General features: G+C 45.5%; 1 protein-coding gene across 1 annotated transcript in view; it reads right to left on the reverse strand.

Moving 5' to 3' along the window:
• Window positions 1-735: 735 nt before the first annotated feature.
• Window positions 736-13,903, reverse strand: part of LOC129479063 (T-cell acute lymphocytic leukemia protein 2) — a 104,723-nt gene continuing 91,555 nt past the window's right edge. The window contains exon 2 of the mRNA XM_055271607.2: window positions 736-2,477. Within this exon, the coding sequence (XP_055127582.1) occupies window positions 2,141-2,467 (327 nt within the window). The 5' untranslated portion in view covers window positions 2,468-2,477 and the 3' untranslated portion in view covers window positions 736-2,140. The remainder of the gene's footprint in view (window positions 2,478-13,903) is intronic.

Below are 13,903 nucleotides of genomic sequence, written 5' to 3' on the forward strand. Positions count from 1 at the left end.
ACATTCAGGGAAACCATTTTGATCTCTTTGCTTATATGTTTCCCTGGACTATGCTGGGTCCGTGGGGAAGTTTACCAAATGCAGTTTAAATAAAAGGCCTAGAAGGAAATCTTACTGGTTCAAATAAATGCATTGTGTTACAAGTGCGAATGCTGTATAGAGTTTAATGACATAATGACCTTTCTATTTTGGGGGAATGAGATTGTAAGAGTTTCATCCAGCTTTCTTCCAATCACCAGACCAAGGAGGCTCATTTCAACCTTTCACAAGTAAAATATCTGATTTCTGAGTGGCAAGAAACTTAAATTCCTCCATTGTGTATACACTGGAAATCCCTAATCTCAAATCCATCAATTTCCTACCTATGGTTCAGAAGGTTTTAAAACCAATGTACTGTCAAGAACTTTGGGGAAAGAAAATGTCCCAGAGATAATCAAATAACATTATTTGCATTCCAGGTTCAACTATGGGATTTATCTTTGATTCCAAGTATCATCAGGGTGGCATAAGGTGATGGACTCTGCCAGATCCATGCTATTTCACTGACTTGTTGGGTACCAGCCCTCCCAGCCTAAGACTAAGCTTGACCACCCTTGATCAAATACATCTCATTTTTCAAAACCAACTTTAAAATCTGTTCTGAGGGAAGCATATGCTACTCATTCATCTGAGATCCATTATGAGAAACTTTTTTCTTTTTTGAGACAGCTAATGCGCCATAGCAAAGAAGACAAATTACAAATTCATTAGTTCATTAGAGTCTGGTATTACATTTCTATTGTTTACTCTAAATGTTTTGTTTAAACTAAGCTCTCTGTTAAATGAGTCGTTAAATGGTAATGTTTGGATTTTCATAATTATAATTGAATTTTACAGGTCTTAAATCAGCAGGAGTTCAGGCCGGGGGAAACGTTTTAATGCATGACATGTGAAACGAAGGCTTTAGCTAACTTATTTCAGCTGTTTTTCTTAAGAAAACTACAAGCTCTAACACATAAATTATCCAGTTGTTTCCTCTCACAGATATAATCCACTATTTGGCTTTAGAAATCACATATGTACAAATGGCTCAGCACAAGTAGCACCTCACACTTCCACAGAGTTGAAAGGACACAGAACTGTTCCACATATCTCCACTGCATTCCTGTAAACCCCACACCTTAGTGGGGGGGGCGGGGTGTGTCTTTTCTCCACAGATTTTTCCCGCAAGTCTCCCAGGTTGGTTTCTGCAGGGGTTATCTTTCTATTCACCAATCTTAAGATTTGTTTTGTTCAACTTTGATCGAATACATATCATTTTTCAAAACCATCTTTAAAATCTGTTCTGAGGGAAGCATATGCCGCTACTCATTCATCTGAGATCCATTATGAGAAAACTTTTTATTTGTTTGTTTGTTTGTTTTGAGACTGAGTCTCGCTCCGTTGCCCAGGCTGGAGTGCAGTGGCATGATCTTGGGTCACTGCAACCTCCCCCTCCCGGGTTCAAGCGATTCTCGTGCCTCAGCCTCCTGAGTAGCTGGGATTACAGATGCGCACTACCATACCTGGCTCATTTTTGTATTTTCAGTAGAGACAGGGTTTCACCATGTTGGCCAGGCTGGTCTCAACCTCCTGACCTCAGGTGATCTGCCCATCTCAGCCTCCCAAAGTGCTGGGATTACAGGCGTGAGCCACTGTGCCCAGCCCATCAATCTTAAGATTTATTTTGTTCACCCTTGATCAAATCTCATTTTTCAAAACAAACTTCAAAATATGTTCTGAAGGAAGCATATTCTACTTATTCATCTGAGATCCATTATGAGAAAACTTCTTTCTTATAACTAAAGACATTGAGTAAACAGTGATTTTCCACCTTTTTTTTTACTTAGAATTTTTTCTCCAAAAGTCTTATGCAGAACCTGGATTTAAAATAGGCAGAGGTAGGCCACTCTACCTGACATCCCCGGGGGGTGGCGGCCCACAAGTGACATTCCTCATGGCTTCTTTCAGCTCCCTGCAGCTGTCCCTGAGCCACCTCCCAGGAAGCTAAAATTCATGCTTCACAAGTTATCATCAAGTCAGCTCTGAAACATGCCAAAGTCTGTCCACAGGCAGTGATTCTGAGCAAGTGCTGCCCTGGGAGATGACAGCCAGAGCCACGCTAAGGAATGTGGTGGCTTGGACCAGGTGAAGGAACCTGGTAGTTCTCAAGCAGAGTTCTGTCCTCCAGGCCTGGCAGGTGGGGTCCTTGAGGGAAGAGCCCCAGAATGTTCCCCTGAGCAGCCACTCCCGTTTGTTGCAGGCTTTGCTCCCCCAAGACCTTGACCAAGAAGTTGATATACCTCATTGCCAGGCGAAGCGTTTCATTTTTGCTCAGCTTTTTGTCCGGAGGGTGAGTGGGGATGAGCTTCCTCAGCTTGGCAAAGGCACTGTTGACATTCTGCTGCCTCCACCGCTCCCTGGTATTTGTGAAGATCTTCCTGGTCATGTTTGAGTTCCTGAGATGGAAAGAGAAAGGGCCCTCAGGGCCAATATCTTATAAGAGGCCTGATTGGTATCACATGTCCTGCCAAGAACCTGAGATGTTCGATTTTCTCGACTCAGAGCTTAGGAGATTCATTTCCTCATTTTCAGGTTTTTAAAAAAGAAAACAACCCCACAGGGACACAAACATAACGCCTCTCGCCTTTTGAGGCATCAGTGACGCTATGAATTATGCGTAATTTCTTTTTTTAACTTAAAAACGACAAGGGAAGGTAAGAACAACACCCTTCAGCTTTTTCTCTCTGGCTATTTTGAAGCCTCCAGTTGAAAGATCGCTTTGTCCCAATACTCCTATTTCTTCCCTTATAACCAACTCTTCCTAATTGTTCAGAATCAGGCACAATATTGATTGAGTTTATGTGTAAATGAAACATATGTTTGGCCAATAGAAAGTTCTTTTTTTTTTTTTTTTTCTTTTTTTGAGACAGAGTCTCACTCTGTCACCCAGGCTGGAGTGCCATGGCATGATCTCAGCTCACTGCAACCTCCAGCTCCTGGGTTTCAGCGATTCTCCTGCCTCAGTCTCCGGAGTAGCTGGGACTATAGGCGCCTGCCACCACGCCTGGCTAGTTTTTATATTTTTAATAGAGACGGGATTTCACCATCTTGGCCAGGCTGGTCTTAAACTCCTGATCTCAGGTGATCCACCCGCCTCGGCCTCCCAAAGTGCTGGGATTGCAAGTGTGAGTCACCATGCCCGGTCACCAACAGAGAGTTGAGTATGAATCAACAGTGTATTATCAGAATGAAGTAAAAAAAAGGTTTCATTAATAAAATAAAATTTGGAATAGAGAAGATAATACAGCTCTCTTGTTAGCTGGCGGACCTCACCCGGAGGATTCAGCCCCTCTCTGTAAGAGCTAAAATATCCAGACTGGACTATATTTAGAGGAGCAGGAACAGAGTGATGAAGGGTCTTGAAACCCTGTTGTATGAAGAACAGAAGTGGGGGTATTTAGTCTTACAAAAATGAAAAGACAAAGGGCAGGTGGGAGTGGTCATTTGGTGTGGATTCTGTAGAAGATACTTGGGCCTCTTCGGGGCTGCATTGGATGACCTTTCCAAGTCTAGCAGAGTGGTTTATCATCATATACAGCCAAGCATTATGCAGGCATTTTTCACTCTTAGAGGCATGGGCCTCTTTTTTCAGGTGGCTTGGATTAACACGTGCTAATAGGAACACTTGGGAGGCACTGGCAAACAAGCCAAAGTCCAGCCCCAGGCAGTTTGATGTTCTTGGCTTACTGCTATTGGTCTGCTGCCTGCTCCACACTCAGCTCCCCTGGGCACTGGGCCCTTTCTAGTTCCTCCAAAGACTCATGAATATTCCCAACTCTACCCTTTTGCACGTTGTCATTTTCTGTTCCTTGAATTTCCTCCCCACTCTCTACTTACCTATTTCTTTAAAGAGCAGGTCAGATCTTCCCTTTCCACCAAGCCCCGACTCAACAGGAGTCTTCACATAATTCAGCCATCAGTGGAACCACATGCATGGCGGTCAAGAGCACAGGCTCCAAGGCCAGAACCCCGGTTTGGCTGTTGGTTATACTCCCCCTAGCTGTGTGACAAGCAATCTACTTAACCTCTCTGTGTTTCAAATGCATCATTGTGAGGACACATAAAATGATACACATAAAGCACCTTAGCTCAGTGTCTAGTGCATATTAAAGGCTCAATAAATATTTAATGATTGGCGGGACTCAGTGGCTCACACCTGTAATCCCAGTGCTTTGGGATGCCAAGGGGGGGCAGATCACCTGAGGTCAGGAGTTCAAGACCAGCCTGGCCAACATGGTGAAATTCCATCTGTACTAAAAATACAAAAATTAGCAGGGCATGGTGGCGCAAACCTGTAGTCAGAGCCAATCAGGAGGTTGAGACAGAAGAATCGCTGGAACCCAGGAGGTGGAGGTTGCAGTGAGTCGAGATCGCACCGTTGCACTCCAGCCTGGGAAACAGAGTGAGACTGTCTCAAAAAAAAAAATTAATGATTGTAATTATTATCTCTACAAATAAAACAGAGAAAAATAAATGTGGTAATTTATCATTTTCTTCCTAATGAAGAAGTTATATGCATTAGAGAAGATCTGAGCTTTGCTTATGTGCTCTTTTGATTCAATTTCCAGGAATATATGGGGGTATGTGTGTGTGCAGCGCAAAAACCTGGAAGGATTCAGGCCAAACTGTCAACAGTGGTTCATTGGGAGAGGACAGTAGACTGGGAGAAGAGAAAAAAGGGAGACTTGTGGTGTTTTATTCTTTTTTTGGTATTGTTTTATGTGTACATATATAAAATCTTTTTTTTTGAGACGGAGTTTCACTCTGTCACCAGACTGGAGTGCAGTGGCGCGACCTCAGCTCACTGCAACCTCTGCCTCCCAGGTTCAAGCGATTCTCCTGCCTCAGCCTCCCTAGTAGCTGGGACTATAGGCACACACCACTAGGCCCAGCTAATTTTTTTGTGTTTTTAGTACAGAAGGGTTTTCACTATGTTGGCCAGGATGGTTTCGATCTCCTGACCTCATGATCTGCCCTCCTCAGTCTCCCAAAGTGCTGGGATTACAGGCATGAGCCACCGCTCCTGGCTCTTTTATATTTTCATAAGAAATTATTCATGTATTATTTGCTTCATAGTAGAAAAAATGTTTTAAGTGCTTATGGGCTTTAGAGCAGCTTTGAATCTCTGCTCTCAATTTCCTAGTTATGGGTTAACTTCTCAAAGCCTCGGTTTTCTTCTCTGGAAAATGGAGGGAGATACAGCCATCAGCAGGACTTTTGTGAGGATTACACGAAATGCATTATAAAGTGTCTGGCACATAAGTGCTAAATAAATGCAGCAATTTCCTCCCCATACACATGGAAAGCATCATTGTTGCAAAGAAAAGCATTTTTCTTTCTTTTTGGTTTTTTTTTTTTAAACTATTTTTGGTAGAGAGAGGGTCTCACTATGTTGCCCAGGCTGGCCTGGAACTCCTGGGCTCAAGCAATCCTCCTGCCTCAGCCTCCCCAAGTGCTGGGATTACAGGGGAACCACTGTGCCAACTGCATTTTTCAATCGTCTCTATGCCCCCCAGGACATTTCCCCATCCCAGTTCCTTTCTTGTTGCCTTTCCTGCTTGTGTCTGGGTTGGAGAGTCCAGTGCTGTGCTGAGAATTCGTGGTGAACTGGAAGCACGGCAGCCCAAGGTCACCACATGGTTTCCGGCTCCCCCCACTGTCTGCTTGCACCCACATCCTCTCTCTGTGGAGACATTCCTAGTTGGACCCACGGACCAATTACAATGCTATGCACTCCAAGCTTTGGGACCAACACTTACCGACACTACAAGCCAGGTATTGTGCTTGCTGCTGAGTGCTGAGGAGCTGGCTGATTGTATTAACGTGTGAGGGAAGCACTGCGACTGCGGGAGCAGAGAAGCAGCAGCTGGCCAGGCATTCTAGCAGGCTCCCAGGCAGGCCAGGTCTCCTTCCAAAACTGAAAGGGGTGGGCTAGGTGATCCCCAGGACCTCATTCGACTCAGAAATGCTACAATGCCCCGCCCATTTCCTTTTTTTTTTTTTTTTTTTTTTTTTTTTGACGGAGTTTTGCTCCTGTCGCCCAAGCTGGAGTACAGTGGCCAATCTTGGTGCCCACTGCAACCTCTGCCTCCCGTGGCACAGTCTCGGCTCACTGCAACTTCGTCACACAGGTTCAAGTGATTCTCCTGCCTCAGTCTCCCAAGTAGCTGGGATTGCAGGTGCCTGCCACCACACCCAGCTAATTTTTGTATTTTTATAAGAGATGAGTTTTCACCATGTTGGCCAGGCTGGACTCAAACTCCTAACCTCAGGTGATCCACTTGCGTTGGCCTCCCAAAGTGCTGGGATTACAGGTGTGAGCCACCATGCCCGGCCCCATTGCCTTTTATCTAACCTAAGTCATTTCTGAATAATCTGACCTTTGGTTCTACAATGAAAACTTGAGTGTTATCAGAACTATACCCAAGTATATACCTAAAATATAAAAGTTTGAACCTGAATCAAGGGGATTTTAAGGTAGAAAACTATCCAGTTTTGTCCACACTGACACTGGCTAGGATTATGGGAGCAAAGTTACATTCACACTTCTCTTATCAAAAGAGGGTTTAGCTCATTCACTAAGTCAACCATAGTCCCATGGGGGGTCTTTTTCAAGCTGGGAGGAAAAAAGATTAGGCAGGATGAACTAACTATGGTGTTCTTTTCTAAGAGGGCTCTATCCTATTGTACTAGAAACGGACAGGAAAAAAAAACAAAAAAAACAGACAAAACTAGCTTCTAAAATGTAGTCTGCCATCCTAGGAGATGCTTAATCATTCCTTGTTGATTTATCCTCAAGTGTGTTCCTCTCCTTCTCCACAGGGGAAATAGAAATCAGTGGTTTAACAAGCTGGAAAAGCACAAAGTAGAGGTCACTGGAAAATTACTGAAGTACTTATTAAATCAAAGGAAAATTGCATTTAGTGTTTTTCCAGTCGCGAGGAGTGATTGCTGCTAATCGTGATCTCAGAGTAATGTAAGAGCTAAAAAAAAAATACACTAGATGCCACAGAATCAGAGAACATTTGATAGATGCCAAAACAGAGGTGAAGCATTTAGGCCACACTGGAAATCAGTGGTACAGTCTGTGTCCCAGGCCTGGATATTGATGCATTTACGTCACCATTGAGGACTCCTGCCGGGTCAGGGTTCATAACCTTTTTTGTACTATGGACCTTTTAGCAGTCTGGGGAAGCCTAGGGACAGATTTGTTTTCAGAACAATGATTTTAAATACATAAAGTAAAAAGGCTTTGGTTCTCATCTCAGAATAATTATTTTAAGTCCATAAATTAAAATACATAGACACAGAAAATAATCAATTATATTTAGTAGTTATTAAAATAACTTAAAATACAATATAGCAATACATGTGCTTCATATTTAACACATTAAATAACTAGACTTATTACGATAATCTCTAAAAAGTGCTATGTAAACGATGTTTTCAAAAGATCTGCAACATCTGTGACATGAAATGCACGTATCGATGATTTCTATTGGTGACAAATTCACCGCCACGGCTAATACTACTACAGTTTATTACCCACATTCATAAATAAAGGAAATGCTATGTTTAGATGAAAGGTTAGTGGAAGTAAAGACGTAATTTTTCTCCATCCAAATTCATAGCATCCCTGAATTCTATCTCTATATTCCTGGGTGGATGGGGGTTGTGTACCCCAGGTTAAGAATGCGTAGGTTGGAGGAAAGTGAGGTAGAAACACCAGGAATATAGATATGCATAAATTCTCTGTTTATATTGTCGCTACTGAAGGTAACACATTAGCAGAGAAAAGAAGGACACACTCCCTCAAGAAGGTGACCAACGCCCCTAACAAGAGCTGCTACATTTTTTGCCAGGCGTTCCTGGACACGAAGCCCGGGTTCACCAGAGAAGGTGCAGCACAGGCTCACAGCTAACACTGGAGGGCCTGTACCAGGCATTCACTCACAAACAGCTCTTTCTTCATTCCGCTTTAAATTTATCTTTCTGGCATTTGGTCCAGTGCATTTGTCTCTTCTTTCACCTTTCTCTTGAAAGGAAGTGAAAATACTCGCCATGAAGGGTGGTTTATAAAGTTAGATTGGGGAACAGTACTTAACCTCCAATATGAGGCACAACTCTGCCTTTTGAAGTTATTTATAGAAGTAATACAAGCTCGTTTAAGAAAAAAAAATCAAGCATACATATGTGCCTCAAGTAAAGAATAAAAGGCTCCCTACCTGTCTAGCTACTCAGTCTCACTCCCTAGCCGCAGCCAGTTTTGTGTGTGTATCACACATACACACACCCCCCCTTTAAAATCACCATATATGTTACGCAAGTCACTTTTCTCACTTACACAACTCTGCATGTTGACATATTAAATCAGCATCACACAGTATGAATACTGCTCTTCAGCGCCGTTCACAGTAGCCTCACGCTAGGGGAGCCACCGGTTCTAAGATGCACTCAACCCCTGCACCGTGCAGCCTGGACGCACCTCGAATACTCTGCCCAAGCTTCTTCCCTTGCCCGCTTCGCTTCCAGGCCTTTCCCTTTTTCTTTTTATAACGTTTGCTCGCCCTTGCAAACCATTGCCTTGCCTAATGATTAAGTATTTAGGGAGTACAGGAAAGCATCTCGTGGCTGAAGTTTCGAATCTGCCAGGTGTCCGGGAGTCGCTCAGGGACGCGCGAGCTCCTTGAAGGGCTCTGGGAGATGCGCTGCCGGGAGCGGTACAAGAGGGTCCCCGGCATCACGCATAAAAGCGACGCGGGCCCGCCAACACGCTAGAGAGTCGGCCTAGCACCCCCGGGGCCAAGCCACCGCCCCTGCCCCGCGGAAATTCCCCGGGTCTTCCCACCGAATTGGCTCGGTGGCTGCTACCAAGTCTCCGCCGCCCTCATGCTCTCCCGGGTGAGTATGGCTCAGCGAGATACTCGCAGGCCCACGAGCCCGGCCCTGGTGGCGCCCACGTTCCCCCGGAGTCCACGCACCTCCTCGCAAAGAGCCCGCGCCGTCGCCGTGGCCGTCGCCCTCGCCGTCGCTGTAGCGCTCGCCGGCCGTGTGCGCCCTCGCCTGGACACCGCGCCGCCGCCGCCTTTATAGGAAACCGCCCTTTATAGGACACCGTCCCCTTCCCGACGGGGACTCCCACCGGTTCCTCCCCACTCTCCGCGCCCTGGCTTCCGGGCACCAACCGTCTCTTGTGCCCTGGAAAGGGAGCAAGGGAGGAAGGAGAGCCCCGCCTCGTGTGAGACTTGGGGGCGGTAAGGGGGTCCCGCCACCCACCTGGGCTGGGGAAGCCGCTTACCAACCTCCTTCTCCAACACATTCAACCCTGGGAAAGTCCGTATCCGTTGTTAATTCATCAGATGTTTATTAAGCCCCAGTGAGCCTCCAACTGGAGTTCAGGAACCACTTGCTTCAGAATCACAGGTGGGGAAGGAGGATCCCAACACCACAACCCAGACCCAGGAAGCTAGGATTTTTCGGGGTGGGGGGGGTGTGGTCTGAAATCTGCATTTTTAAAACCTAAGTATTTCAGGAGATTAAGATGCGCAGAAGAATTTAACATTCACTGTACTGGGCAGGTTCCCGAATTTATCCATTTCAGTTTCCACAATGCCCAGCACTAATATTGGTTATTTCAGTGATGGGGGGGACTCCTAATTGGTCTTCCTGCTTCTGGACTTGCCTCCTTCTGTCTGTTCCCCAACATCATCCAGAATGATGCTATGAAAACACAAGTCAGATTCTGGTCACTTTGCTCAAAACCCTTCAGTGGCTCTCCATTTCACTGAGTTAAGCTGAAGCCTTTATAATGCGCCCAGAGATACCTTTTATCCCTCTGAGCTGTCTGTCTCTTCTCTCTCTGGGGCTCACTCAGCTCTAGCCACTCTGGTCTCTTTGTTGTTTCAGAAACTCCCCAGATATTCTCCGTCCTCAGAGCCTTTTCACTGACTGTTTCCTCTGCCTTAAACACTCTTCCCCCAAGTTATCCACATGATTCCCTCCCTAACCTCCTTTCATTCATTCAACACATTATTACTGAGAGCTTACGCTGAGCCAGGCCCTGTTCTAGTTGCTGGGGACACAACTTCAAACAAAACAGATACAAGTCCTTGCCCTCAAGGAGCTGGCATTCCTTAGGTCTTTACTCAAATTGCACCTTCTCAGTGAAGTCTGTGATCACAATATCTAAAATTGCACCGTCTGTCTGGCGTGGTGGTGAGCCTGTAATCCCACCTACTCCAGAGGCTGAGGCAAGAGGATAGCTTGAGGCCAGGAGTCTGAGGCTGCAGTGCACTATGATCGCACCTGTGAATAGCCACAACACTCCAGCCTGGCCAACATAGTGAAACCTTGTGTCTTCAAAAAGAAAAGTAAAATTGTTCCTACACACACACACACACACACACACACACACACACACACACACACAGAGTCTTCATCCTTCTGTTTGCTTTATTCTTCTTAACACTCATCCCCACTTGAGTAATATTTACTTATTTATTTTCTCTGCCTCTTCCCCACCCCGTCTACTCCCAGTGAACAGGTGTTCATCAGATGTTGATTAATGAATGAATAAGTAATGAATTCCCAGGTACCACTCTCTGAAAGATCTGGTATAGGACCTGGCACAATAAATTCACAACTGAATTACAGCTTAGTGGATAAGAGCAAAGGGCTCTGGAGTTACATTACCCAGGTGGAAGTTCCTTGTCTATTCACTTATGTGGTCCCAGGCAAACTATAGAATTTATGCTTGCCTTAGTCCTTATCTGTAAAATGGGGACAATGACAGAATTGTGAGGACTAAATGAGAAAAAAGTAGGTAATGCATTTAGTAGTATGCCTAGCACATAGTCGGTATATTGTAAATTTTATTGTGGTCCATTGTATTATTGTTAACAACTATTGGCTCCCTTCCTTTGGAGAGTATTATATAGCCCCACTCACTGCCATGTGACTGGCAGCGCCTCCCTGTAAGTGGAGGAACTATACGTCCCTGCCCCATTGCCGGGCTTGACCATACAACTTGCATCAGCCAATAGAATGTGAGCAGCCCTAACATTGATCATGATGGAGCAGAAGCTTTACAAGGGCTTGCTGGACTGGCTGCAGTGGCTCACGCCTGTAATCCCAACACTTTGGGATGCCAAGGCGGGCAGATCACTTGAGTTCAGGAGTTCGAGACCAGCCTGGCCAACATGGTAAAACCCCATCTCTACTAAAAAAAATTAAAAATTAGCCGGGCATGGTGGCACACGACTGTAATCCCAGCTACTCAGGAGGCTGAGGCAGGAGAATTGCTTGAACTTGGGAAGCAGGGCTTGCAGTGAGCCAAGATTGCAACACTACACTCCAGCCTGGGGATAGAGCAAGACTCCAGTTGGGATTGCTGGATGGGCTCAGCCATGAGAAAGTTAGGTTTGGGGTTGCTCGTGCAGCCCAGACACCATGGAGCAAACCCACAACCAACCATATAACATGAGTGAGAAATAAATCTTTATTGTTGTAAGTCACTGAGACTTTGGGGTTGTTTGTCACACCACCATCCATCTTACCCACCTCCAAAACAAACACTACAGTTTTATTATAAATGTAAAAGGTGTTGCATAAATTGCTAGGTTATGGTGGTAGGAGAGGAGTGGGGTAAGATGGGGAGGTGGGCATGAAGGTGAGGAAATCTCTGTATCTATTTTCAAGGCACTAACAACTTGGAAGGGAGAAGACATGGCAACATGACTAATATAAGACAGACAGTCCTAAATGCGAGAGTGTGTGAAATTAGAATTAGGGACAGAGAGGTAGAAGATTCTAGCTGGGGGATCAGAGGTTACCCATGGGACGGATGGCATTTAAACTAGGCCTTGAAGCAAGAGTGGCTCTGACATTTTTGGGGGCCATGATAAGGGTACAAATGGAGACTCCATCCCCATCCACATTCTTTTCCCACCCGCTAGCTTTGTCCTTTTCTGTGAGGGGCCTTGTGAAAATGATGCTAACTCCCAGCCCACATGGGCCTAGGGAATAGCCCTATCCAGGCCCTGGAAATGGGCTCATGGTCATTTGAACAGAAATTCAGGGGTCCCAGATTCCCAGAATATGTTCTAGAAGGTGGGACATGGGAGTTGGGTGAGCACTGGAGGAGGGCCAGAGCAGGGCCATCTAAAAGCACAGTGTCCAGGGCAGGGGCTCTGACTGCTGGGTGCCTGGTCGAAGGGTGGTAAAGACTGGGTAGGAATTATAATACAAGTGCAAGGGTGGAGAAGAGGGCAGCCCAGACAAATACAACTGTGTGCTTTGAACATGGGAATAGTATGTTTAGTCACAGGTCGCAAGACTCATTCTGGTGGCAGTATAGAGGAGGGATTGGAGGGTGGATTGGGGAAAATTAGTTGGTAAAAAGGGATCTTTAGAAACATAACCTAAGGCCAGCTGTGGTGGCTCACACTTGTAATCTCAGCACTTTGGGAGGCCGAGGTGGGTGGATCACCTGAGGTCAGGGGTTTGAGACCAACCTGGCCAACATGGTGAAACCCCATCTCTACTAAAAATACAAAAAGTAGCCAGGTGTGGTGACACACACCTGTAATCCCAGCTACTTGGGAGGCTGGAGCATGAGAATCGCTTTGCTTGAGGCAGAGGTTGCAGTGAGCCAAGATCATGCCACTGCACTCCAACCTGGACGACAGAGACTCCATCTCGAAAAACAAACAACTACACAAACTAATATTTGCAGTAAGCTTCTCTGATTTGCTCCTCTTTCTGCTCCCCTGTTCTCCCTATATGGCAATTCTAATACAGCAAATGTTACATTTTGAAGCAATAACCTGTATTAATCTTCACCTTAGCCAAAAACTGTAAGGTGATATATTTTTTTGAATGGCATATTTTACAGCTGAGAAAAAGAACTGTAGTAACAGGGTAGCAAGATTGGAAATGGATGATGCTAAACTAAACAATAAGCTATCAAATAGGATCTGTATGTGAGTGGACAAGGACTCAGAGAAAGGACAAGGGCTACAGAGAAAGGAGCCTGATTGTGTTGACATCCTGGGACCAGGGTTGATGGTTTTTTCTTTTCAAAATGTTCTTAAATGTTATTGTTGGTTTTATACTTTCAGAAGCAGGGGAAACAATCTTTAGCGCATCATTTCACTAGCAGTGATCCTTCAGAGTGATGGGTCCTCTCCCATGCCAGTCTCCCAATGTAGAGAATTTCGGGGCTAGGACCTGCAGGGGAAGGGGTTGAAGTAGGAATTTACATAAGCCGATTATTGGGGGATTAGATTTGGGCAGCTAAACGCCTCTGTGTGCTTGAGCTAAAACCCTTACTATTCATGGCTCTCACCACCCCCTGGAGAGACTGCACCTGCGAGCTCCTGGGAAGGAAACAGAGGGCTGGGGAGGGAAGGGCAGGTCACTAGGAGAGCTTGGGCACTGTCAGGCTTTCTGGTTTTCCTGGTTTAATTGATCTGTCTGGATTAGCCTGTGAATACTGGCCTTCTAGTCCTGTATGCAGGGGTTGTCAGTTTCAGGAAAGACCCAACCTAGGATTTTTGTTTTTTATTTTATTCATAAAAGTAGAGACGGATCTCGCCATCTTGCCCAAGCTGATCTTGAACTCTTGGGGTCAAAGAATCCTCCGGACTTGGCTTCCCAAAGTGTTGGGATTACAGGAGTCAGCCACCACCATGGCCCAAACCTGGGACTTTTGGAAGGGATTTCTGCCAGGCCAAGTGGGTGTGGGCCAAGATTGTTTTGGCTGGAGGTCAAGCATCAGCCTTAGCCACTCTTAAAACTCTCTTCTTCCCTCCTCCATTCTTAG

Source organism: Symphalangus syndactylus, chromosome 3 (genome assembly GCF_028878055.3).
Source record: "Symphalangus syndactylus isolate Jambi chromosome 3, NHGRI_mSymSyn1-v2.1_pri, whole genome shotgun sequence".
Lineage (NCBI taxonomy): Eukaryota > Metazoa > Chordata > Mammalia > Primates > Hylobatidae > Symphalangus > Symphalangus syndactylus.